The sequence below is a fragment of the Serinus canaria genome, chromosome 1, assembly GCF_022539315.1.
Source record: "Serinus canaria isolate serCan28SL12 chromosome 1, serCan2020, whole genome shotgun sequence".
Lineage (NCBI taxonomy): Eukaryota > Metazoa > Chordata > Aves > Passeriformes > Fringillidae > Serinus > Serinus canaria.
This window is the reverse complement of record NC_066313.1, coordinates 90,620,978-90,648,834: the sequence shown is the minus strand read 5'-3', so window position 1 is coordinate 90,648,834 and position 27,857 is coordinate 90,620,978. Positions and strand designations below refer to the sequence as shown.

At 45.1% G+C, this 27,857-nt stretch overlaps 1 protein-coding gene across 3 annotated transcripts in view; it reads right to left on the bottom strand.

Annotated features, from left to right (window-relative positions):
• IRS2 (insulin receptor substrate 2) overlaps nt 1-9,181 on the bottom strand; it is a 29,027-nt gene extending 19,846 nt beyond the window's left edge. Inside the window, exons 1-2 of one of the 3 annotated variants that reach the window (XM_050974388.1) lie at nt 5,265-9,181; nt 10-3,290 (exon numbers count right to left, since the gene is read on the bottom strand). In XM_050974388.1, the coding sequence (XP_050830345.1) occupies nt 3,169-3,290; nt 5,265-8,775 (3,633 nt within the window). In that variant the 5' untranslated portion in view covers nt 8,776-9,181 and the 3' untranslated portion in view covers nt 10-3,168. Of the gene's footprint in view, nt 1-9; nt 3,291-3,945; nt 4,021-5,264 lie in introns of those variants that run through there. The other 2 variants (XM_050974392.1, XM_050974394.1) reach the window with 2 other exon arrangements.
• Nucleotides 9,182-27,857: the final 18,676 nt, after the last annotated feature.

Here is a 27,857-nt window from a genome sequence, read left to right as displayed (position 1 = left end):
AGATACAACCATTTTTTAGATGTTTATTACTTTTAAAAGAAACATATTAATGGTGCTTTTAGACTAAAACTTATAGACAGAAAATACCTGAATGTAATTATGCTGCCATTTAACTGCTGAATAGGGAAGGAAGTTAAGATTCCATACAGTAACTGGCTAAATTTTTCAGTCGATGCTTGCTGTGTTTCAGTTTATTAACCACTTCATCATTTCAGTGTAATTAACACTACTTCAAAATAAGAGTAAACCAAGTGTAAAGAAACCCATGTTAGTCTCTCTTTAAAAACAAAAAAACAAACAAACCCCAACAAAAACAAACCAACCCCACCATATAAAACATGCCCAAATGCTCTTTCTGCTCAAACACTCCTTTATTCTTCTTACTTACAAACGAACGTTAGTCTCTGTAGCTATCTTGAAAGAAATCAAGTAATCAGAAGCAATCATCAACCTAAGCATTTCCTCTGCCTTGAGCAATGACTGTACTGGTTCATTTTAGAACAAACCCACCATTCAATTTGGTCTATAAAAACTAATCTTAAATGACTGAAAGTAACCATGGCATTCTTCCTATGAGCAGTATAGCTAAACATAATTTAAAGTGTAAAGCAAAAAAAAAGTCTAATAGGTGTCTTGATATTCTATCCACTTGTAACAAGCTGACACCCATATAATCAACATAATTTAAAGTATTAAAAGCTTCATTTAATCCTAGTTAATTTCAGTTTACATTTTGTGTTTCCTGAGTGGCACTGCTAGGTTCAGATCCAACCATTTTGGTTTGGTCACCTGCAAAGTGTCATCTGAAAGACAGTAAGTGAATTTTGAGATGTTTAAAAGAAAATCTCAAATTTTTAATTCCAAGTGTGAGTTAAAAATTCAAGCTAAGTTGTTAAAAGTAGCTCAGTTCTTTCTGCTGTTAGTTTGATGTTCTTACAGAACTTAGCAGTAAGAGAAACTACTACAACTGATTTATTCAAAAAAGACTTTAAAAAGATGTATAAATTTCTAACACAGCATATAGTTCTTTTAACACTTTCAAGAGGTTATTTTAAAATGAGCATTAATTTTGTTCAAGAGACAAGCATTCTCATGTTGCTCTGAGAACCAAAACTTTTTGGCAGTTGGTGTATGAAGAGGAGGTCAAAAAAACAACTTAATAATACAGTTCATTGTGTAAAGTAATCCCAAAGAAAAAAGAAAACGAAGTTTATGTCTTCCACAATCTAAAACACCATTAGAAAGACAGAGAAATAGATTTCTTAAGATAGGCTTTTTTATTTAGGTGCAACCATAAAACCCTCACAAAACTAAAAGCTAATTGACAAGGCAAGTGCATGGGGAAGATCATTATTATAAAAAAATCACCTTATTATGATTTTAAGCAGCTGCATTACAGATGATGACTTCTTCAAACAAATCAAAGCAAAAGAAACTGACAGAGGAGGGAAAGAACCCTCAAGCTTTTTTGCATTATTACATATAGTATCTGTTCAATTTTAGAAAACTAGGCCAACTACTAGAAACATCTACAAGTTGAAACTACAAAGCACTCTGTGAATGGAAAAGAAAACAAAATTAAAGGTAACCCACTCTGGTGACTGAGATTAAAGAAAATTCCCTATTATACAGCCACTAAATTTAATGGCAATCTTAATTAAGAATTCCAAGATTACACACAAAGGGTAAAATCCTTAATCCCACTGAGACAGGAGCAAAACTTCTATCTGATTTCAACTTTGACTTCAGAACTAAGATCCACCATAAAAAGTCACATCGTTATTGATTGTAATCTGTCATAAATATACTGGAATAAATAATTCACACTATGAGAAAAATTACTGTAAACATTTCCATAAATAATGAAATCCATCCAAAGTCCATGTTTCTAAGCAAAAAAAAAAAAAACCAAAATAAAACCAGTCAGTTTAAGAACAAAGGCTAGTTATTAGCAAGTAACAAGTTTTAACCCACCAATAACAGTATTATTTTATTTACATATCAGATGAAGGCAATTGTTTCTCCAACTCCTAAATATCTGTACATTTTTAGAACACAATCGAACTAAATGAAGTGATAACTTCAAGCAACATTTTAACTTCTTTTTTTTTGACAGCAGCTGAGGATGCACTCCTTGCTCTTGCCATGACAGAATAATTTGGACAGAGACTTCAAAAAGCAAAGCACTCCCTACAGCAGAGGCAAGTTACTGATAGCAAAGAAATACACTACACATGGAAGCCAGACACCTTTAAATTATACAAATAATTTTCCTTAAAGCATTTATCCACACGAAAATATAACTACTGCTACAGACCTTAAAGAAGAAGTCAAACTGATTTTTAACATGTATTTTGCACAAATCAAAATCCTTAAAGAATAACTCAATGCATGGTTTTTTACATGTATTTTGCACAAATCAAAATACTAATTTTCTGAGAAGGTAATTACAAGGAGCTTGTTTTTATACTCTGTATCTCAAGAGTCTTCTGTTCTAAATATTAAACAGAAATGGATCCTCCATCATTTTGAAATGACTGCAAACCACTCTTAAAGTAAAACTTCTCACTTTCCAATGTAGTTAAAAACAAAGTTTGAAAAAAAGTGCAAACTAAACAAACAATGTTGATTATATAAGCTCTCTCTTGTGCAAGTCAACATTTTTACAGAATTATATTTTCTCAAATCTACCCAAAATACTACTGTTGAAGTAATCTTTTCTATGCACAAAATATAGTTTTCTTTAAACAGAGTATGTTTCTCAGTAAAACGTAAAATTCTTAGTAGTCTTCCAAATCACAATGTTTGAAACTTAAATACATTAGCAAAATTCTAGGTGACCTTTTTAAACACTGGCAGAAGACCTTGCATGAACAAACTTTAAGGTGAAATCCCAATGAAAACCAAAATGGAAACTAGGAAATTTGCAAAAGTTTATTATTTGATTAAACTTACACCAATGAAGTCCTTTATGATGTATTTCTCCTTCCTCACGCTGTGACTTTCCCAGATTGGCTGTCACAAGTGCAATTAACCTGATGCCCTGTTTTTGGTACCCAAGCCACTGTCGGCTGAGGATGCTGAAGGTGTATGAGGTTCTTCCTTACTACCTTGACCTGACTCTGGTTCCATCCATCCATCCCTGCATCCCGTACCTCTGAGTGCACCCTACAGGCTGGCACCCTTCTCAGGGAAGCGAGGTGCTGGAGAAGACAGCCCACCTCCTACAGATAGGGTCAATCCCAACGAGCCTCCCCGCACCACTCCTCCTTGTGATCTGCGTTTAGAAGCTTACGGGAAAAGAGGAAAAACAAACACACATGCAGATTAAATATTACAATAAAGACAAGCCTATAACCGTCCTTGGACAAACACACGCAGCAGCAGCACTGAGCCCTCTCCGCCGGAAGCCGCGTACCACACTAACACGGCTGCTCTCCCCGCATTATCCTTTTGTTTACAGGATGGGAAGGACGGCGGTCGTTTCCCTCTCCTTATCTGACCGCCCGCCGCTCCCATTCCCGCGCGCCGCCTGCTGCGGCCGCGCTCCCGCGCCGGGTTTTCCCGGTAACCGGTGCCCGCCTCCCTCCCCGCTTAGGGTCGGCAGCTTGGGGAATGCTGTGGAAATAGCTCTTTCCCAACACCGGGCTACATTTGCAATCGGGGCTGTAGGTGGCTCAAGACAAGCTCCTCGTTTCTGCGAAAAATCCGTTTGCAAAGCAAAGGGGCGTGATCGTCTGCTGGCGCCCGGGACCGCCATCCCAAGGCCGGGCAAGGAGAGCGGGGGCTGCAGCATCCGCACCGGGCTCGGGCAAGCCGATAAGATCCTGAAAGCGACCCCAGCAAAACTAAACGCAAGAGACAACTAAGGCTCGGCCCTCGACCCTTCCAGCCATTCAGAATAAGCCTTCATCTTTTCAAACTCTGACATTGCATTCAACAATCCTCTCGTCTTAATTAGGTTCAAAGCTTGCTCTGCAAACGGTGGGATCTCTCATCTTTTCCATCTTCCTGTACTTCCTATCAAAAGAGAAAATATTTTCTTCTTCAAAATCAACTAGCTACTAAGGAAACACAAGGGAAAAAAAATCTCTGCAAGTGGCTCTTAGAAGCTTTTGCTGCTCACTTGTTATCGATGCCTCTATCAGCACTGTGACTAGAGAAACAATACCTAGTCTTCTCCAAGCAACTACTAGAGGGCTTGTCATTTCACCCAGCTATACCCATAAACACATATTACAGCTATCTATGCATAAGGGTTTGACTACCATGTCTTGCATTAATCCAAGAGCATCCTTACAAGTGTCTCATTATTAACTTTTCCTCCTCGACGGACTGGCTGCTCTGCGCCCTCCTCAACCCGCCCCCAGCTCTGTACAAACCCTCACTCACTGAGAGAGGGTGGAGCTCTGTTTTGGGGAAGAAGGAAGGGATTTGTTCCTTTCCTTTTTTTCTCAGCATAAAAAGCACCTAATTAAAGGAATAGCTACATACTGAAAATCGGAATTCTCTCTCACCCTAAGTTTCAGATTTCTTCAGTTTGACACCCAACATTTGCAATCCATGAACCCTCAACTGGAACACTGATACACACCAACACAGGCTGGGCCCTTAAGTGAAATATGCAATACAGCATACAACAGCTCAAGCATATAGTGACTTCTGGAAAGAATTACCATTTTTAAAATTCACATTCCATGCTCACTATGATTTACTGTTAAACTTTTGCAAGAGATAAGGTATTTCAAAACCATGATATTAAATTTATCCCTCTCAATTTGATATTCCAGACCTTCTCAGCTAGAGAGCCAAGGATTGTTTCTGTAATCTGATGTCCTCAGTCAAACAACGCTAGTTTTAACTCAATCATTTGACATTTTTAAATAGTATTTAGAAGTTGCATTAACACAAACTATTTAGGTCACATTTCCCAAACACTTTCCAAAATCTTACTTAAGAAAACTCTGAATGCAGCCCAAACACAGAAACTGTGTAAACAGCAGCTTCTCATGGGGTACCCAGAAGTATAAACACATAATAACGGCACAGTAGTACTGAAACATGAATAAATATTCCAAAATTAAACCTTTTTCTTCATACAAAGAGCCACCAAGTTCCTCCAAGACTGCTTATTATAGGACATGTAAAAAGGGATAAAGTGATTTCTAAGGAAGCAAAGAGGGATAGTGCTCTACACAAGACACAACCTTGTGATGGCAAACACAAAGCACAAACACACACAGCAGGCAGATGTAGCTACTCACCTTTCACAGCACTGGCTTCTTTCATGTTGTGAGACAGAAAGTCTATGCTGGCATAGGTGCTCATCTCTACTCCATTGATGCCCCCATTCAGGAGGTGCCTAGCTTTCAACCTGGATTTGTCACAGTTTGCCAAGGACCCATCCACCACATCAATGGCGATGTAGTTGAGGCCATTCTGGAAGCCAGCCGAAGTCTCCCGGCACATAGGACTGCTACCCTGCTCCTCCTCCAGGCCTTCGCTTTTCCTGAGGGACACGTTCTCCACCGAGGCCGAGTTGTGTCGTTTGGGGTTGTGTGCGAAGGAGGGGGACACTGGAGTCACAGTGGTGGTGGAGGAGAAAGTTTCTGAGCTGTGCCTCCTCCGCCCTTGGGGATCTGCCCGGATTACTTTGGCCCCCCGATTCGGGTCAGGGGGAGGGCTGGAGAGAATGAAAGCCTCCACCCCAGAGAGGGTGAGCCTCTTCAAGCCAGACGTGGGGCTGGTGACCCGGGCACTTTCTGGTTTCTGAACAATGGGTTGAGGTGGAGTAGTGGCCATGCCAAAGGTCATCTCGGTGTAGTCACCACCGTCCGACGGGCTGGACGAACAAGCCATCCCCACAGCTGCCTTCAGGTAATGCCCATTGGGCTGGCTGGTGCTGGAGGAAGAACCCGGAGAGAGAGCTTCCAAGGAGCCCACTGAGACCGTGCCCGACTGGGAGGGTGACTGCGACCCAAAGTCAATGTTCATGTAGTCAGAGAGAGGGGAGCGCCTCTGCCCCGTGCCTGAACCCAGGGAGGAGGCTGGGCTGTCAGCAGGCAGCGAGGGGGGAGAATAGACGGCAGCATCCCCAAAGTCAATGTTGATGTATTCACCAGGGCTCTTGGGCTCCGGCGGCAGAGGGTGCTCATTCATGCTGGGCAGCATCGTCCGCAAGGTCTCCAAAGAGAGGCGGCTGGGCCGGGCCACCCGCTGGCACCGCTGGCTAAGGAAGCTCTCGGTCCGGCTGTGCCGCAGGGGCGAAGGCACCGTGTGGCTGGAGGGGGCGAAGGTGCCCGCAGGCAACTGGCTCGCTCCACACACCGCCTCCTCCGGGATCATCCTCCCCGGGGAGTTCATGAAGACATACTGGTCGCTGTCTTTTGCCAAGCCCTGGCTCTTGTACGAGCGGGGTAAGGAGCTATATGAATAGCAGCTGGGCTTTGGGGGCTCACTGGACCCATGCCCTGAAGGGGCAAAAAAGAAGTCTGGGGGGGTGAGGGAGGGAGCTTGGGGCCCATTCTGGGGGTCCCGAGGGGACATATTGATATAGTCGCCGTTACTCAGCCTTCCATCTGAGCTCTCCACGGACAACTTGGAGCCGCACCACATCCGCATGTACCCGCTATCGTCAGGGGAGCTCTCCCCAGGCGAGCTGGTCTTGTAGCTGCTCCCGTTCCCTGGGGACCCGCTACCCACCCCTGCCCGGGGCTGTAGGATCTGCTTGGGGGCAGACACGCTGGTGGGGCTCATGGGCATGTAATCATCGCTGCCCCGGCTTCCCTGCCCTAAGGCTGCGGCCACACCGGGGGTCATGGGCATGTAGCCGTCATCATCTCCCCCTCCTCCCCCCACTGCCGGCGGGCCCAGATTGGTGCTGCTGCTGCCGGAGCTGCGGTGAGAACCGATCTCGATGTCTCCGTAGTCCTCCGGGTAGGGGGTGTAGGTCACTTTGGGGGAAGCCCCGGCTTGGCAGGAGGAGAAGAGGCGGCCGGCGCTGCCGGCGAAGGTGGCGCGCATCAGCGTGTACTCGTCGAGGGAGGCGGAGGAAACCTGCGGCGCGGCGGGTCGCTGCCGGCACGGCGTGGTCAGGGAGTAGGTCCGCTTCCGATGGCACCTGTCGCTGGCAGCGTCGGGGCAGGGCCGGTAGCAGAGGCGGCCACTCGGGGGCCGCTCCATCGCCATGTAGCCGTAGAGGTCGGTGCCGCCCCCCGGGTCCCGCACTGGGGGGGTCTCGGCCACCGACTCGGGGGTGTTGCTGCGGTTGCTGGCAGTGGAGGAGGAGGAGAAGGGCCGGAGATCGCCGCCTGGGCTGGAGCCGTACTCGTCGAAGGACATAAAGCCGGCGTCGCTGGGGGAGCCGGACACGGAGGCGCTGCCGCTGGACGGGCGCTGCGGGTGATGCGGGTGGGCAGGCTCGGAGCCGAGGCCGCTGCTGGAGGACAGGCTGATGGGGCTGGTGGCGGAGGGGGGAGAGTGGGAGGCGGGCATGGACATGGAACGGCTGCTCTGCAACCCGCCGCCGCCACCGCCGGCCAGCACCGGGAGCAGCTTCCCTGCCTGCCGCCCTGCGCCGCCGCTGAGCGTGTGCGAGCGGCTCAGGGGGGTCCGCACGGGGCCCGGGCTCATAGGGCTGCCGGCCGCGGAGCCCACCCGGCAGCCGTCGCCCTCGCTGGCTGTTCTCACCCGGCACGGCGTGCACTTGGCGCTGACGCCAGCGGCAAGGCTATCGGTGCGGGAACGGCGGAGGAGGCCGGTCTGGCTGGGAGGCAGGTTGACCAGGTGGTGGTGCCGGCGACCGGGCACTGTGATGGGATGGGTGGCAGAGGCGCCGCTGCCGCCGGGCCCGCCGGCCCCCCCGGAGGAAGAGGAGGAGGAGGACTGGCTCTTGCTGCGGGGCCGGAACTCGGACAGCTCCTTCAGCGCCTTCATGGCCTCCAGGATGGTCTCGTGGATGTTCTGGGCCACCACCGAGTCGTCCGCTTGCATCCAGAGCTCGCCGGGGCCGGTGGCGGCCGAGCGCCCCACCTCGATGAAGAAAAAGCTGTCGGAGTGGCCGCAGCGGCGGATGTTCATCAGCTGCAGCGTGACCGAGGGCAGCTCGCAATTGAGGCGCACGAACCCAATGGTGCGGGCCGAGAGGCAGAGCCGGTGGACGCCGGTGAGGTTTTTACTCTGACCCAAGCCCTTGGGCTTCAGCGTCACCTGCCAGACCTCTCGGTAGGCAGCGGAGGCCGGCGCGATCAGCCCGTAGTTAAGGTCTTCGCCGGCCGCGGCTAGGGAGGCGGCGGCCGCGCCGCAGGAGGCGGAGAAGGGGGAGGCGAGGTGGCGGTAGGGGGATCCCTGGCAGGCCGCCTTGCCCTCGTTGAGGAGGTCGGTGAGAGCCCTGTACCAGCCCTCCTGCTCCTGTTCGTTCTCGGCCGCGACAGCGAAGTACTCGTCCTTGGTGTAGAGGGCGATGAGGTACTTGTGCTTGGCGTCCGCCCGCTTGTTGATGTTGAGGCAGGAGTCCAGGGCGATCACCCGCTTGGGCGCCCCAGACTTGTTCCTCCATTTCTTCTCGCTCTCGTAGTACTCCAGCCGGGCGCCCCCCGCCTCTTCCCCGCCGCCGCCCGGGCCGCGCAGCACGAAGAAGCGCTTGTGGCCGTGCTTTTGCTTGCGCAGGTACCCGCACTTCCTGACGCCCTGGTTGTTGTTGTTGTTGTTGTTCAGGTTGGGGCCGGGCGGGGAGCTCAGAGGGGGCAGCAGCCCCAGCACAGCAGGGCTCGCCATCCCCAGCCCCGCGGCGGGAGCGCCGCCCGGCTCCTCTCGCTGCTGCCGCCGACGCTGAGCGGATCCGGAGCCCGAGCGCCGCGGCGAAAAAAAAAAAATAAAGAAAAAAAGGAAGGACGGAGGAAAGCAGATAAAATAAAGTTATTCCTTCGTAGAAGAGCGCAGTGCTCGGAGCCGCAGCGGGATCCTCCGCTGTCACCTCTAGGCAGCGGGCGCTGCTGGCGGCCGCCCGGCGTCCTCCCCGGCTCGAGTACCGGCGACACCGCTAAGGCTCCACCACCGCCGCTGCTGCTGGTGCTGCCGGCGCCGGCGGGAGTTTCGCCGTAAGTAACACATCGCGCACCGAGTGCCCCAACTAAAGAGCAAAACAACACGTGACCACCGCCTCACCGAGGCGCTCACACACCGAGACGGGGCGGGGCGCCGCCGCCGCCGGCACCGCCCCGCATTGGCCGCCGGGCAGCGCGAAGGACGGCTGCGGCCCTCAATGGGGCGGCGGGGCGGGCTCTCGGCAGCAAAGCGGTGGGACGCCGTTGGACGGCAGGAGCCTCGCCCCCCCGCCCCCTTCCCGCCCCTCCGCGTTCCCGCCCACAGCCTCCGGCCCCCCTCGGGCGCAGCGCAACCCGTCGCTGTCGCGGCTGTCCTCCGCACACACAGCGCGGAACGTGCCGGGGACGCGGGCACGGCGGGGATGCTCGGCACATCCGGCGAGCCCCCGTGCTGGCCCTCGCCATCTCTCGGGACACGGCGGGGCGCCGGCGGAGCTCGCCGAGGCCATATCAGGTGCTGCGGACCCGCCGGGCGGAGCTTCCGGCCGTGCGTGAGCGCCGGGCGCCCCCCGCACGCCCCCGCACACACGCGCGTGTGCGTCAGCCCTGCCCGCACACGCGCGGCGGCTCCGCGCGCTCCTCCGCCCGGTGTGTCACAGCGCCCACGCCGCGCGCGGCCGCCCCCGCGCTCCACCCGCAGCGCCCGCTCCCCGCGGGGCCGGGAAATGCCACCCAGGGAGGGCCGGGGGCAGGGGCTGCCGCTGTTAGTCCGTGTAAATTAAACAGCACTAATTTATCCGGGCGCTTCGCTTTGGTGGAGGATAAGGGCAGCGTCCGCGTTTCCTCTGGAAACGATACCGGCGCCGTTGGGGGATCGCGGCGCGGTGATGACGGAACAAGCGGCGGCGAGGGCAAAGCGGCCCCAGGGCCCCCCGCCTTCCCGGGGCACCCCGCCTCCCTGCTCCAGCCGCCGCTCCCGCTCCCTCACCGGGCGCGCGGGGGCTCCGCGGGGCGGAGAACGACGGGGGCGGAGGAGTGCGAGGTGCCGCGCTTGTTTACAGGGGACCGCACGCTCGGCAGCGGGCGGGCCGCGGCCGGGGATCAATGAGCGCCTTTCTCTCCCCTCCACCGGAGGGAGGTGAACGGCGATGGGGGGCGGAGGGGCCTCGGCCGGGGTGGGCGTCAGGAGGGGCGGGGGTCTGTCCAGCCCGCATTTTCCTGTGTGAGGCGGGAGCGGGGGAAGGAAGGGGGAGCGCAGGGGCCCAGGAGGGGGCTGCAGGGCGGGGATGCCGGGCGCTCGCCCCCCGATGAGGGCGGTCGCGGCGCGTCACCAAGCGCCCAGAGTGGTGCGGGGAGGACAGCGATAGTAAAAGTCGAGGGATGAAGGGAAGAAGCTGTACTGATACCGTCCAGCCTGTTCCTAACCGCAGCCGCATCTCCGCTGCCCCGGGAGCGGCTGGGGAAGCCTTTCTTTGCACATGCCCGGGAAGAAAAGTGAGGCTGGGGTCACGCAAACATCCATCCGTGTTTTCCCTTTTCTCCCTGGAGTGCCTTCGGACACGCTTTCATTTGTCGGCTTGCGCCGAAGCTGAAACAGCCAAGTTTGCGAGTAAAGACGTGAGCGAAAAAGAAACAAAACACAGAAACAACACCACAAACAAACAAGCAAGGGAAAAAAAAGACGAATGTGATGCGGCGCTTCCAGCTGCCGCCGTGCGGGGCCGTGGCCGAGCTCTTCCCGCAGCCCGCATAGACCGCTGTTGCTGCTCAGCTCCCTCCTGCACGAAATTCTCCGCGGTTTGGGTCAAAATAACTCATTTAGAAATTAACAGCTGTAACCGGGGGGAGAGGAGTGTGATTGGAAAAGACTTCACTGTAAATACTGGTATGCTGCAGTAAAGCATCTTATGAAGGAGACCTCTCCCATCATTTTATGGGAAAATAATAACATTAACATTAACTAGTCCTTACCGGGGTTTATTAAATTTAGGGGGGGGGGGGGTCAACGGAGTTAGAGAGTAATTTGAGATCAAAGGCACCAACCTCTCCACAGAAGCAAGACAAGAGTGTAACCTTAGGCAAGGTACCTGTGACCTCTCTGTACCTGTGTGATTCTTCACAGAAAATGATGCTGACAATCTCTGCTGTACTGGCAATGTGCTTTGATTTCTGTATCTGGAAAAATGCATAGAATTGGTAATTATAAACTTAGATTATATGTAATGATTTCATAAGAAATCTCAGTGAGGACAGCTTCTTGTGAAAACTCAGGAATAGTTGATTTTCTAGCTATGACTGTAGTGGGCCAAACTGTCTCCTATATCCACACTACCAAAGACATAAGTTAGTTATCTAACTAAAAGTTTCTTGCCACTGGGTGATCTGGGCCTACAAACTCAAACTTTTTTCTGCTTACCCCTTGGGAATTTGAAAATATTTTCCCCAGACATTTATGAAATATATTGGTGACCTTGAGCAAGCATTCTTAGGTCTGAAATGTCAAAAAGATAAATATTATTTCATCTACTCAACACTGTCATATATGTTATTCTTGACCATGGGGGTAATACAGATTAAATATACTGGCTATAGCAGCACAATTTGTTTGCAAACATTTCTGTGACAAAGACATTAGAATCGACTAGAGTCCAATGTTGCAGTTTATAGTTTATATTGGCATTGGTATATATTCAGCAGCTCATTTTTAGCAAGAGTTGATCCATAACAAGCATTATTTTTCCACAGTTATGTTTGGGTTTTTTGGTTTTTTTATTGCATAACTGGGGTACCGAATGCAAGAAGTGGGACCCAGGCACGTTTAAAACTCAGGTTAAAAAGTAAATAATTTCATGACCAGCATGCTGGAATGAATGTTCTTAGTTTACATACATGATCTGTCTAATTCAAGGGTTTTTTTCTGAACTCCTCTAAATTGTTTTTCAACACTGTATCCCTTCTGAAAAATTTTCACAGTCATTCCAATGTATTACGGGACATTTAATTACAAAATGCACTAATACCACCTGTCCATCCCACCTTTCAGCTAAAATTCACTTGTCCTACCGGCTGGCATGTCTTATGATTTAGCTATTCCTGTGCATTGTGTAGCAATGTTTGCTTTAATTTCTGCAATAAGGGGGGTTTCAGAGATACAGAGAGGCGTGAATTGGGATGAATTAAGCACCACACATCCACCCTTTTTCCACCAAACAACTTCAGGCACAACACAGGGGTGACAGAATCTTTAGTAATGCAACAGATTTGCCAGAGGATAGTTGCTTAAATCATATCTATAGAACAATTTCATCATCCTGAAAAAAAATGATCCTGTTTTCCCCTCCCATTCCTTTTCTTCTGTATTACCCTACCCAACTCTATTTCACCACATCACCTTCCAGTTTCAGATCTTGACTGGGAATGCTTCGCTAATATTTAAGTACACTGACCAAATAGTTCTAATATTAGCATCTTTCCTGCCTGCTAAACTATGCTTTTGCCAGCATACCAGGCTTCAGCCATCTCCTTTTTCCTCCAAGAAAAATAAATTGTGTTGGGTAATGGTCAGATTTATCAAAATATACTATCTGTGTGAATAGATAGTATTTGCCATCAGTTATGTCAGTCATAAAATTTTACCTCTGTCCACCCTAAAATGACTGAGGCATGCCTAAAAAATGATAGATCTTGCTTTTGGCAATGAAGTTTAGATATAGCAAATACAGTTTTGTTGGCACTGATTGCACATTTCCATGCTTCAAGTACTTGGGGTTCCTTAGCTGTATTTAAAAAAAAAAAAAAAAAAAAAAAAAAAAAAAAAAGTTGTGATAATTTCATTTATGTACAAGTGTATTTAAACTTCATGTTTTCATTACTGAGCTATATGGATGGATGCTAGACACTGGCCAACAGCACTGGTTTGCAAGCAATGAACTTCTCAAGGCATCGATGAATTTTGCATCGGAAGGCTGTTTGTCTGAATAATAGTTAAATGACTGAATTTATTACTTCTAGGGGCATGCAACTGGTTTTAATTACATCTGGAAGCTTGATTCTACAAGCCCAGCACGTACAGGGTCCAGTTGGGGTTTTTTATTTGTTCCCTGTCCTTCTGCCCTCCACCTCCATTAGAAGGACTGAAGCATGAGGCCCTATGAATATGTAGCTATATTTAAATACTGCCCCAAGGTCACAGTTATTCAAAAGACCCTTTCTGAAAAACTAGATGCATGAGTAGGTTGATTTCAAAATTTGTGACATCCTTTAAAAATAAGTTTTTCCTTTGTTCTTATTCTAAATATAATTTTGAAATATCTTTCAAGATCAGGATAAAGAGTAACAGTTAAAAGGGATGTGTTTGATGTTTGGCTTGGCTGTTGCCTTCTACCTGTTGCCAGGTTCACAGAGCTGATGGTACTGAAGCCATGGGAAAAAGGTGCAGGGAAAGATTATGTGCGTCAGCAACATTTTCTTATCCTATCAAGAGTACAGTTATCTGTTCCAACAAAACACAGTGATTTATATTTTGATGTCCTTGAACTTCTACATAAACAGGTGAAGTCAGTTTATTCCGTGGTACATTTATTTGCATATTCCTGATACAGTGTCTGGTTATGCATTTCATAACCTGAGTGTAAGAGGACATGAACTCCGATGAACTTGTTTCTCTCTAACCTTTCTCAACTCCTTTGAGTGCTAATGTACCATGACTGTGCTACTATCCAGTTGAGAAGTCTGTGTTATTTGGGAGGAAGGACAGGTCATCTTTCCAGATAGTTTTACAAAAGACTTTGTTGATACCACTCATTTAGTAACTCCTAACAGCAGCATTTATTTCTTTATGGCAAGATTAATGCTAATTGATACAGTTGCCCTTACCTTTAAATAGGGGTTGTCAATTTTTTCCCCCTGGTCCTGTGTAAACAACTATGGGTGGTTTTGTACAAGACAGAAAGATACTCAGAAATCACAGAATCTAAAAATACTTCTTTCTTAAGTAAAGGTTACTTGCTTCATTGAATATAGCACCCACCGTTTACCAGAGAATTCCAGGTTAAATAAATAGGGGTTACAGTTATGCAACTTTGTGCATGTTCAGTAATTCTTGAAACAAATAATATTTTTATTAATTATTTGAAATATACACAGAAATAATGTTGATGTCACTACCTTGTACGTTCTTATATGGGAGGGGGGATCAAGGTGAGAAAAATCTGGAGCATGCCTTATTTACAGGATTTGTTTGTTTGTTTGTTTGTTTGTTTGTTTACTACGACTTGGATTTTTTTTTCATTTGGATCATTTCTTCCTCAAATTTGCATGTCAAGTGGCAGATTCAGAACCCCGGAGTCCCCAGCCTGGCCGATACGCTGGTGGTGTTTGGGGAAAGCCCTGCGCAAGTTCCCGGGTCTGAACAAGGAGACAATTCATCTTCCTGAGACAGGTGAACCCGCAAAAGGCTGCTTCGGGACCGGGTCTTGCTGCAGCAGCATGTCCCCGGGGCGGGCGGTGCTCGGCAGCCGGCGGGGGCTCCTGGGCCGGCCCCGGCCCCTCCCGCCGCGGGACTCCGCCGGTAGCGCCGCCCGGTGCGGGGGCTGCGCGCGTCCGGCGCCTCCCGCGGAAATGGCCGCTTTTGGTACATCTCCCGGGGCGAGCCTGGGGAAGGGCTGGGGGCGTGCGGGGGGTGTGGATCAGCTCCGGCCCCGCTCCCGCCCCTCCGCTGCCGGTGCGAAAATTACGCACTGGGGGCTGATATGCGTCAGCGCTTCGCAATCACCAGGATTTTCTTCCTGGAACATCTATTTTTGTTGGTTGCGGGTTTTATTTTGGTTCGGGTTTGGTTTGCGTTTTTTGTGGGTTTTTTTAAATTTATTTTATTTTCTCCCTTTATGTATGTGCGCGGTGGGCGGCGATGGCGGATCCGCAGGGCCGCGGGGCTGTTTCGGGACGCGCCCGCGCCGCCCCCGCCGCGGTGGCACCGCACTGGGTCTGCCCCTCCTGGGGGCACCGCGCTGGGTCTGCCCCTCCTGGGGGCACCGTACTGGGTCTGCCCCTCCTGGGGGCACCGCGGGGGCACCGCGCTGGGTCTGCCCCTCCTGGGGGCACCGCGGGGGCACCGCACTGCGTCTGCCCCTCCTGGGGGCACCGCGGGGGCACCGTACTGGGTCTGCCCCTCCTGGGGGCACCGCGGGGCACCGCACTGGGTCTGCCCCTCCTGGCGGCACCGCGGTGGCACCGCGCTGGGGCTGCCCCTCCTGGGGGCACCGCAGGGGCACCGCGGGAGCACTGCTGGAGCAGCAGCGCACGGGTTCCCAAACACCTTCTGTTGTTGTTGATGGTTTGTTGGTTTCTCTCCGTTCCTATTCCCAGCCCCCCCCCCCCCCCTCCCCCGCCGCCACCACTCCGGGGGAAAGGCTGTCTTTCATTCCTATTGGATTGATCACTGATTTAAAAAATATTGCTATTTAAAGAAAAAAGCGTGAGAGAATATAACCGGTTCTGTCCTAGGAGAAAAAACAAAGTGTTTGTGAAGCAACAGAGACAAATATTTTCAAGAAATAACTGAAGTCAATATCCCTCTTGCCTCTGAGAACATACAGCCCTTTTTGCATTTTGGTTTTTTTTTTTTTTTTTAAAGAGGTTTTGTAATGTACTTTTCTGACCTGTATGGATAGTCAAGATCTATGGCCCTTTAGGATATTTTTCTCTCCAAGATGAGAATGGATGATAGAATTCAATATTTCTTTGATACAATATTGACAGAAAATTTGCAAAGCCTCATTTGCCCAAACACCGTAGAATGTGAACAGAAGAGGACTTGTTTGTTTGTCTGTTTTCTGCTTTTTCAATTCTGTTTCTTTCTAGTAGTATTCTGTTTGAAAATCTGTTTACTTTTTTTTTTCCCTAGTCAGGTTACTCTAGCCACTTTGTCTGTTCTTTTCTGAATGCTCTTGAAGGCTGTTCCCCAGCAAAATCATTCCAGTCATTCAGCTTTCCCCTCTGCCTTACAATTCGTTTGGGTATTTGCATCTGCTTTAGGTAGCAGCTTTTTTTCCTCTGGCCTTTAAAAAAAAAAACAAACTTCAGAAGGTAGCCTAACTTCCTCCATCATTTGTCTTGACATCAGGATAATTTTCCTAACAGCAGGAGTAATGCAATTCTGGAGTAGACTGTCAAGGGATTTTTACAGAGTCTCTATCACTAGAGCATTTTAAGCTGTGCAAATATTGCTCAGGAATAACACAAGTACAGTTGTCCTGACTCAGGGCAGTGTGATAGTCTAGATGATCTCATGTTTACTTCAAGTCCTATTTTGTTGGATTTCTGTGATATATATACCTATAAATAGCTCCAGGATTATTACTGTTCACAGAGAAAAGAACAATCTTCACTTTCTCTCTCTCTCTCTCTCATTATTTTTCCCTTTTCTTTTTCTATCTGTTAATTTACCTGTGCAAAATAAAGAGTGTAAAACTGTGATTATTAATCATGTCTTAGTGTTTGGGGTACACTTTTGGTGCAATTCTTGCTTGTGCAGGACATTGGCTGATCTCATTTGTGCATGCACAAGACCACCGGGAATATGGAGACATTTGGGGAAATAGAGACACTGCAGAGGAAAATCTTGCTTTTCTCAGTGTACCCCTTCAGTGGAAGTTTTATGTGAATAAGGTGAGGAAGGCTTGCCCTCAGAGTAGGCTGACTGCTTTCAAGGAAAATTACCATCTATCTGCATTATTTAGGCAGTGTCTGGGAAACTCACTGGAGCCTCAGGGTTCCATTGTGTTAGACACTGTGTAGATGGGTAATTAATGGTGGGCCTCCTTCTGTTTTGTTTAATGTATATATTGCACATATGCAATGACTTGAGGAATATTGCCAGTATGGGTAGGCTAATGCAGTTCTGCAGTCCTGTGAATGCTGTGGTTGACTGACAAGCAGCAGCTTCAGCTCACCCATTTCCTAACAAATGGACACTGCAGGCATGCTCAGCATGCAAAGAACTAAGAAGTGTCAGCCTTCCATATTTTGATGGGTTTATATGCTTATAAGCCCATCAAAATGGGCTTATATGGGGGAAGCACAAAAGCAACACATGTCTTGAGGGAAGAGGTGGAGGATCTTTTTTAGATATATTTTTGGAAACACGTTTTTTCAGGTATGCAGATTAAGTGCAACTATTAATTTCAGGAAGGTTAAGCATCACAACAAAAGGAGTACAAAACTCTTGGCACCAGAAATGCACTTTCATGTGCCTGTGAGAGAGGTTGAATAAAACCTCCTCCCAGTTCTTGAGCATAAGGGCTCAAACACCCCACCCACGCTGGAGACTCTCTCATGGATTGTAGGGCATAAGAAGGAGGAGGCGGCATGTCCAAGATACTTGTTGTATCAAGCACTACCATGGTTGGAGGCAATCTGCATGTCTAGTAATATTAACTTGATTAAAAACTTGCTGTCAATTAAATTCCACAGAAATGAAAAAGAAGATTCTTGCCTGATCTGCTGAGTGCTCATGGATGCAAAATGAAATGGTCACTTAATGTTTTTTAAATATTCATGTGAACGTGACATGTTCATTACTAAAGTGTGAGACCAGAAAATGAAATACAAGTGAAGAGTGTGCTTTCAGTTAAACTGCTGATTAAGCAAAGGAACAGCATATGTAACAGAAGAGAATGAGGTAATCATGGCACATGAACATGTTTTTAATTTCATTTTTTGTATTTAATCATACAATAAAGGAATGCTTCTGGGTGCCTCGCTTCATTCCTACACACTTCTTTTTTGAGAGACTCTTTACCGACTTGTAAAAACTTTCAAGGCTACAGAAGTAGATTTTTTAAAGATTAATAACTCCAAATGCAGACATTGCAAGAGATGCTGTTGCCTCTTGAATGCAGCTGGTATGGAAGTGGATCAGTGAGCTGAGATTCAGTTCACTACTTTGCAGTGACCAAACCAAAGCAAACCCTTTCTTCAGCTGGCATTGTGTAAGGACCTGAAAGGTGCCTTAGAAATGACGCTTCCTAGGGGTGTCTTTTTCTTATACTTTCCAGGGGGCTGAAAGGACTTTGCATTTTTGGTACAAAGTGTTCTGAGTCCATTTGCTAACAAAAACCTCTGTTCCAACTAAATTGAACCTAGTGAGAGATCCCTGGGCTGCACTGCAGTTTGGCCTTTGGGTTACCAGCATTTATTTACAGAAGTCTTCTCAGCAACTATTTCCTGAGAAGGTGTCCTTCTTTGTAATAAAATGACATTTTTGCTTTGTTCAGGAATGGATAAACACAAGCAGTGTGTTTATCCATTTTTACATTCTAAAAATGTAACTATCACACTGGTATAAGTTAAGCAGATAAAATTTATAGCTTGTGAAAAGATCAGATAGTTTTAAAGTCAGTAGTTGGCTCTAAAGTTGTTAATTGAACATTTGCTAAAAATGCCTATGGGGAAGTGATCTTGTTGTTCTTGCAGGATAATCAAGTTTAAAAACAACAGTTGTTGTCTATATTTAAAGAAATGTAAGGTAAAAACTGCAGTCCCCAAAACATTCACACTTTGAAACATCCTTACATTACCAATCCTTTAGACAGGTAATACTGAAGTAATCTTACTACGCCTAATCTTATGACTTGTTGATTTAGTGGGGTTTTTGTTTTCGGTTTTGTTTTTTTTTTTTTTTTTTTAATTTCAGATTGAAAAAAATAGCAAGCTTTCATGTTTCTCACTTTTGAAGGCTCTCTGTAATTAATTAATTTTTATTTTCTTTTTCCAAGTGCAGGTTCAACTTGGTAACCACACTGCACACACAAATGAAATTGATACACTACTTTAAACATTGTCTCCACTTGGATTTTAATATTCAGAAAAACCTGAAAATCTTACAAACCAGTCACTGACTCACAGATTCATAATGTGATTAAGGTTGGAAAGGATCACTTGAGGTTATCTACAACAATCTCCCTGTTTAAACAGGGTACCCTAGAGAATGATGCTCAAGATTGTGTCCAGATGTCTCATAAATATCTGCTGGAAAGGAGACTCCACAATCTCTCTGGGCAGCCTGTTCCAGTACTTTGTCACCTACACAGTAAAGTTCTTGCATTTCTTCATGTGGAACTTCCTGTACTTCAGGATTCCTGTGTTTCATTTCCCTCTGAATTGTTTCAGCAAGACTGAGGAGCCCACATCAATTGACAAGGCTCCCTTCTATTTGAAAATGACCTCACAGAACTGAAAATATTTTGTCTCAAGTTCATTAGTTTCAGTAAATTAATTCCTGTCCCTCATTTTAAATTTTAAGTGCTGAATAGATGTCCTAGTTTTTCTTGCAGGGGCTGATAAAGAGGCAGAGCTAGGCTGCTATTCTATACCATGCACATCCTCTCTGGGGAGAGTGGCTTGGGGGGGAAGAAAAGGGGAACACACTGTGGAAGTGAGGCCATTTTGTTCCATTTCTTCCTGGGGAAGTTGCCGGGACCAGCCCTGCAGACTTGGTCCCTCTCTCATTGTTGCCCATCCCTTCCCATCCCTCGGGAAGAATGCAGCTCCAGGTGGCAAACACAGCTGAGCCCAGCAGAGCGCACGGGCTGTGGTGTTGCTGTGGGAAGCAGCCACAGGAACAGAGCAGCAGAGGTGAGCCATGCCTGAGCTGAGCCTGAGCTGAGCCTGGGCTGAGCCTGAGCCCAAGCCCAGCTGATCCCAAGCCGAGTGGAGAGGAGCCGAGCTGAAGACTGCCAACCGCAACTGAGCCAGCAGCCCGGGAAGTGGGTGGCACAGTGCAGACCATCCAGCTCTTTGCGTGTTTGTCCATCACTGTTTTTCGTTGTCTTGGGCTCTGGGACAGGGAATGCCAGCTGTGGAGAGTGCTTGCCATCTTGTCTTTGTCTTGGCAGCCATGCAGAACAGAGTCGAGGTGACAAACTCCTCTGTGTGTAAAGCACCTTCTCCTTTGTGCACTTTTGTTGTTAAAGCCATTGCTATTATTGTGCATTTCTTATTCCATGGCTGTTTGGTTTTGATCAATTATTATCTCAACACATAGTCTCTTCCTTTGTTCCTCTCTCACTGGAGCAGAGGCAGGGGGAAGAGGACCAGATTATTTGGAGTTTAATTCCCACCTGGTTTTAAACCACCACAGTAGACCATGTTACAGAATGCAGCAGCTGTACTCTGCATTTCCAGAAGAGCTGTTATAGCTGAAGGAAACCATCACAATCCACAAGATGTATTTTCTCTCAACAATCTCATTCTACTTTGTTGTTTTTTCTTGGATAAATTTTATACTTTTTTGCAGGCTTAACAAGTCACTTAAGAATAGGTATTCACAATTTAAGTTGTATTTATTATAGCAGCATGAATTTTAAAGCCAGCTATGGAGGTTTCAGATCTGATGTCCTCTGCAGCACAAACAACTTGTGATCAAACTCGATTATGATATTTAAGTCTTCCTGTGCAGGCCTTGAGGGGCCATTATGTTATGTCCATAAACGATGGGGTGAGTGAAGACATGCTGTGAACTTGGCTGGATTGGCTGTGCCTGCATGTTTGGTGAGGTGGTTTCTTCTCAGCTAACCACAGCTATCTAAAAGTTCAATGACTAATGCATTTTAGCCTCTAGAGTTCCTCCAAAGTAATGATGGGAGGGTTATTAATCCTTTCTTCAGGTAGCTCTGAAGTTTAACATTAAGCATAGTGAATCTGGTTAATGTGTATTTTAATAAGGGAGGAGATAATGTGTAGCCGCATTATGTAGGTGTTGATTCCTACAATTGCAACTACTAATTCAAATTTTTTACAAAGAATTAAGGCATTAACTTTGTACTAGGAAGTTTATGTCCAGACAGACACCATCCCCTCTCACCTTGCCACACTTTTCTTCTTGTCAGTTAGGGCATTTTTAGAGCTTCTGTAGCATAAAACCCTGATGGACTCAACACTGTGTGCTCTGCTCACTTAACAAAAGCATTCAGCTTAATTTGAAAGACCCTTACGTTTAGTTGTGTACAGTTTTGGTGTCAGTAATCACAAAACAATGTATTAAAAAAGGTGTGACATATTTCCATTAGAGAATAACTTTCCTCCATTTCCTGTAAAGGGACTCTAGAGAACTAGCTAGCATTTGCCCCCTCTCTTTTACAAGGCCAAGACTAATATATTTGATTGCTTACCTGCCAGAATACAATATGACCACTTTGGAATTAATTGGAAATTTTCAGGAAAAAATTTTAGGCATTATGGAACACAACACAGATGATTTTCCTGAAAATAGGGAAATGGGAAGACATTTGGACTTTAAGGTTACTCATTGCTCTCTAAGTGCTGTGTGACAGCTGTGGGACAGATGCTTAGCCAGCAAGGGAAGCCAGTGAGAGCAAAATATAGACATTTCATTTTTTCCCTCTCTCTTCTCACAGATGGTTTGTTGATGATGGTAGAGAAAGAAGGAAGACACCAGCTGTTGGGTCATTGTTTTAGAAAGGGTAGAATTACAGGCTATTTAGAAGAGGGATTAAAGACAGAAGCCCACAATATCCTTGATGGTGAAGATGCTGAGGGGCAGGGATGTTGTTCATCAGTGCTTTATTTATAACCTATCCATTTTATCCCTTTTCATCATTATTGATCTTCACATTCCATATGAATATCAGCAATTATTAGATTAGATTAGGTGATTTTTTGGCTCCTACACTCTCCCAGCACCAATCAGCCCTGCCCCCCATTTGCCTCTTGGTTCCTAATCTCTTGAATCTCATGCATTAACAATGAGATTTGAGCACTTGCTCCTGCCTGACTTCTCTCCATTTGGCCCACTTTGTACTTATTTTTGCTGCAGGCTCTTCTATGCCATGAACTGATGTATTAGAGGGCTGTGTGTCACATCAGAGAGAAAAGGCTGCAGGACTGTAAGGCATTGAGTCCCCAAAGGTGCTTTGCACCCTGAGGTGTGTGGGGTATGTGCCTGTGCTGGAGGGCAGCGTGAGGCTGCTCCCTCACATGGCCTGATGCACCAGTCTGATTCCCCATCACATTATCAGCCATTATTCCTGTCTTATCCACAGACACTGACTAATACCAAGAGATATGCATCTCCCCAGGTTTTTTTTCTCTTCAGCTTCACCTCTGCTTCCCTTCAGTAGCCTACTGAGCTCTACCAGATTACCAAATCCCAAGCACTTTCTTCAAACTTCATGTTTGACTCCATACAGAAATGGAACTTAAATATTGAATGTCCCCTTTTCCTGCTCCATGATTTCCACCCAAAACCCTGGCCCTGGAGACTGGAGAGGACTAAGAGATCAGGGTCCTTTGGCTGGCTGCCTGCAATCTCATATAGCTCCTCAAATCCCCATCAAACTTCTTTTATGCATGCTCTCTCCTTTCTGAACTGCAAGAGTGAGGTGAGACCTGCAGAGAGTCTGTCTTTATCATCTTTCATCATTTTTCATCTTTAAAAACACACCACGGAGGAAAACAGAGAGTGAAAAATTAGTGTCTTTCTCTGGTGTTCCTGGAAAAGTGAGACTGGAGGAAGCAGGGTAACTGTGGATGGGGTGTGTGTGTGTGTCTGTGTGTGCCACAGACAGCTCTGTCCTTCCATACCACTGATGGCTGCCCAGGGAGGCACCAGGAAAGAATTCCAACTCTTACACAGCAAATCCCTGGGGTCCAGAATACAGGAAAATAAGCAGGACACGGTCAGGAGAAGTTTCCCAGTAAAAATCTTGAAAATTTCATCTCAGCCTCAAGCTTCTTGATTCACTCTGAGACTTGTTTGGTACTTACTGAAATAAAAAAAAAAACAAAACAAAACAAAACAAAAACACAAACACCACAAGGGCTAGCAAAGTTGTGCAACTTTATTTACAAATAATGTAGCCAAAGTCTGGTTTCCCCAAACACAACAAGGACAAACTCCCTGCTGTTCTTCTTGTGCCTTATTTGTGCAGATGTACATAACCCCTGCTAACTGTTTCTTCATTTGCTGTGTTTGCAATATATCCCAAGGAAACTGCTTGGTTTTATAGTTCAAAACAGTGTAATATGTGTCTGTAGGGTGGTAGCTTTCATTGCTTCTGTCTTTCTCTATGGAGAGCTCAATTTGGTCTGACTACAACAGCCCTAAAAAGACCAGTTCTCACTCCTTCCAGTGTAAAGCCATGGATCACATTAACCAACTTAGAGCTCTTTTGCACTAAAAAATTAACCATCAACCATCTTCTACCCATTTTTTTAGACCCACTACACTCAGTCCTGCAAGTGTAATCTCTATGTTCTACTCCCAAAACAGCTTTTAATTGGCAATATTTATACCCATATCATTTTTACTTAGCTACCATTGCATAAATCACTTCCTGTTTGCAATCTGTCCTCATAATTTCTCTTCTCTTGCCATTTTCAGAATTGAGAGATATTATTACAGTTTATGCCCTCTTTTTTTTTTTTTGGTCATCCCATGAGTAAATGGATTGAATAACTGTCTAAGGCATGGAAGAATCTTTGTAGCAGCACACTGGTGATACTTGGTAAATTTTAGTGAGCAATTACACATTGAAATTCTGAGTTCTACGGTTTAGTCTCATTTATTGTATGTTGTCTGGGTTGTGTTCTGGTGTAACATTTAATCAGAGTGTCATGTGGTATCAAAGCTTAACAGAAGTCTGAAAGGCATTGTTTTGTCAACATAGTTACCTTTATTAAACAAATCAGTTAATCAGAATTCTTATCTCATAAAAGTACTATGCAGTTTGTTTAGCTTGACCTGTTTTGCATAAAGTCCTGTTGACTGTCAGTAATTATGTTACCATTTTCTATTTCCTTATGGACAGAGTCCCATATCAGCTGCTCCATTCTTTCACATGGAACCAAGGTCAAGTTAACTCATCTAGAGTTACCGTGGTCATCCTGTTTATGTTGTTGAAATATCAGCACAGCATTTGATTTTTCCAGGCCTCTTGGACTTCTCCAGTATGCCAAGGCTTTTTACCAATGCAGAGCAGTACAAATTGTTTTTAAAATCTTTCAATCAAGTTATGTGGACCTGCCAATTTCAAAAAATTAATAGATGTTCTTTACCATCTGCTTTAGAAAATGTCAGAATAGATGATAGTTTGGCAATGCAGAAACTGCTCTTCTTTCTAAATGCAAAACAGAAATATTCAATGAATGCTTTTCTTTTCCCCAATTAGTGATGGAACTATGTCAGCACTAAGATTTCTATTGTGCTAAATAGTCTTTCAGAAATTCAGAATAAAATAAGGAAATATTCTTGTTGTCGTTATCCCTACATTTTCATAGATCTATTTAATTTGCATACCAATATAGTGCATTTATTAATGTATGAAATTACAACCATTATCTATAATTGTCTTTTAAGTGTTCTATTAGCATGTATATACACACATATATGTGTATATACGTTAATATATTGATGTACTGCTGTATGCAGTAATTATAATACACATAATAATCAGCTCTGAATTCTGTGTGCACATCTTTAATTAGATCATTGCTGTGTACTTCTTGGCATGTGTTTTAAGTTGAATGAGAAATCAGTTTCACGAGTCAGAATAAGGATAATGCAGTATTATACTGTGCTTTTCTCTGGGATGAGATTTCAATCTTTAAGTTTTATAGGATCTAGGTCATTGTAGGGAATGTGGAACAAGAGCTTTAGCACGTCATTCCATTAGAAGCCCTTTTTTTATAGAAGCAATGTTTCTTTCTTTACAGATATTTACTCTTGGTCACAAAAGTTACACGGGGTAGAAATCATCTCACCTTACTTGATATCCTAGATGTCCACATCTAAGCCAGTGATTCCCCAGGGTGACCATGCCTCTGTCCATGGAGAAAAACTGACATTTTAGAGCTCCATGAACCTGACCTATTTTAGATGCCTACATTAGGATGGGATGAATCCTGCCTTATAGTGTTTTTTCTTTCTCCAGTTTTCCCCCCACAGACAATAAAAGGAGCCCGTGGTGATTCATCCTGATCCACTTCTTTTGCAGAGCAGACTTCTACATCTGGACATCCATGCAGCATTTCTCTCTTCTCACTGAGATTAAAAAAAAAAAAAAAAGTTTGTTATATAATCACAAGGAAAAGAAGCTAGTGACCCTCTAAATCTTCAAGATACAAAAATTATTTTAAACAAATTATTTTCTATACCAGCTTCAGAGTTGAACACTGAAGTGCCTCAAGGTTCAAGATCTCAGTCCCACTAATGTAAAACAACTTTTAGATGAAGTCTTCTGAACAGCCTTTCACCGTGGTTACTCTTCTCTCCTATTCTACCATTTGCATCAGAGACATGCATGTGTAACAGGGCAACATTGTGTGGTCTAAGAAGTGGAAGGTAAGTTAATTGTAAGAGCAGAAACAAAAGGATAACAACAGAAAAAAAGAGGATAGAATAAATATTCTAACAGAAAAAAAGAGGATAGAATAAATATTCTGACTTTTTTTTCATTTACCTTCAACTTTAGACTGAGTTGTTACAAATCCTCCAAATCTGACTATACAAATATTATAATAACTGCAGAGATTCTCAGTATTTTATATCTTCAGTGACAGCAGAATCATAGTTATTTAACAGATGACTTTATACTGACCCATGGGTATTAAAAAAGAAATCTTCAGGCAAACACAGTTCCCTATTTTGGCAAGGATATTGTGCAATTAAGGAAAGAGCTATATTATTTTTGGCACAGAGGCCATTTCTTTGGTAATGACTACTTGCTCCTTTTTATCATTCTCATCCATGCTACATTGCAGCAACCATGGCCACAGGTGCCTACACTGGATAAACACCTGTCCAATCTACTCAAAAAGGAAAGGAAATCAAAGTGTAGCATATTTATTGATTCTCTGTGTACACAAAAAGTGATAAATTATGGAGAAATGGAAAAAAAATTAAATTTAGCATGATTAAGAGGAGAGAGAGTAGAGGAAACTAGTCACAATCCTTTAGAAACAGCTTTTGCAGAAGACAGTCAGCAGAAAATCTGAATATATTATTTTTTCAGAGATAAAACTTGTTCACTACAGTGTGTCCACTGAGGTAGCAGTTTGCAGGTACAGGTCTGTTTGTCCACATTCCCCATTGCAGAGCAGCAAATAAAATGTGATTGTGTGGGACCCTATAAACTTATTCATCTGCCCAAAGGGGTAGTATGTTTCTGAAGTTCCAAAGAATATTTTCTGCTGCTCTCTTGCCCAAAGTTATACTTTCTGAAATTATTTTCCTTACCTTGCTTGATTATATTAAAAGCTTTACTGATTTCAATAAAATCTCTGTTGTGTGATATATTAAAAAACTTCATATATGAAGATTTCCCTACTTCTGCCCCAAGAGGGCAGGCACTTGGTTCACAAATGTGCATCCACTTCACTACTTGTGGGGCATCCCTGACTCTAGTCTTTCTGATCAGACAGAGGAGCTTCCCATCACTCTTTTACTTACTTCTCAGATTTTCTCAGTGTTTCTGTTTACTTTGCTGTGAAAGAATCTACAGAGTTTCTTTCTACAGATAAAGTGATTTTCATGAGGCAGATTTCTCCAATCAAGCATACAGCTTTTGAATATTATTAATGCACAATCTAAAATCGCCCCACATGGTCGAGAATAAGGCATCCTTTGAAAATCTCCAAAAACAGGGGAAGCATTGAAATGTGGGTATGCTCAGTCTTTTGAACAGACAAGAATAATCATAGCATTATTATTTTCTATATTTGCCCTTAATGAAAAAATTAGCATTAAATAGTCTAGTCTTTCTAAAAATGTAACTTTCTTGGACTTACTCATCATGTCATTCTAGTGTTAGTAAGTTTCCCATAGTGATCATCTGCTATATCATAGGAAAATGCCACCTTCTGTGAGGTACAACCTGAAGTGAGAATAATCTTATCTGTCACATTAATGGTAGAATCATAGAATTACCTAATGACCTAAACAAAATTAACTAATTTCAAATATTTAGTCTCATCAATAAATTCTTGTGTGTTGCCAACTCATATATGCCAACCAGGATTTTAGTTCTTGCATACAACCCATTCACAATAAACCTGACCATTTTTCTGGGGATTTCTGTCTACAGAAATGGTTACCAAATGAGAATGGTGACTCTACAGATGAAAATGGATGAGTATATTTCACCAAGCCAAGATAAACCCTCATGAAATGTTCCTTTCTTACAGTTGTGGGGCAATTTCTCCTTCTAAGGCTCTTGAAGGTTAATATTCCCAAACCTTTTGAAATATCATCACTACTGAGCTTCACCTTTTCATGAATTAGTTCTCAGTCAGTTTTCTTCTCAGCTTCAGCTAAGAAGGTATGCTGAAGGTATACCTTCTTAGCTGAAGCTGAGAAGAAAACTGACTTTTATACCTAAAGGTGTGCAAGTAGCCCCAGGAGCCTCTCAGTGGTCTTCAGTGCTTCTTGTCTGATGATCAGTAGTCCGTTAAAAACAGAGCTCATTTCCAAAGTGGTGATGAAATGAGACAAAATCATAGAAAATACTCCACTACTTTCTGTACTAGAGTTTTCGCAGTGAGCAAGCATGGAAAAAAACCAGAAGGGTAAGGCAATAAACCATGGAATCTCCCAAGAATGCAAAGCAGCAATGTTGTAACAGCTGTGTAGGCATAGCAATTCCATGTGTGTGGACATGACTATTCCAAACACTAATTGCATCACCAAAGATAACGAAACACCCTGGACATACTGCTCCCTGTTTCAGAGACTTGTCATAGGCACATAGATGTCCAGCAAATTTCAGTTGCATATTGAATTTAAGTTCTTTTATAAGC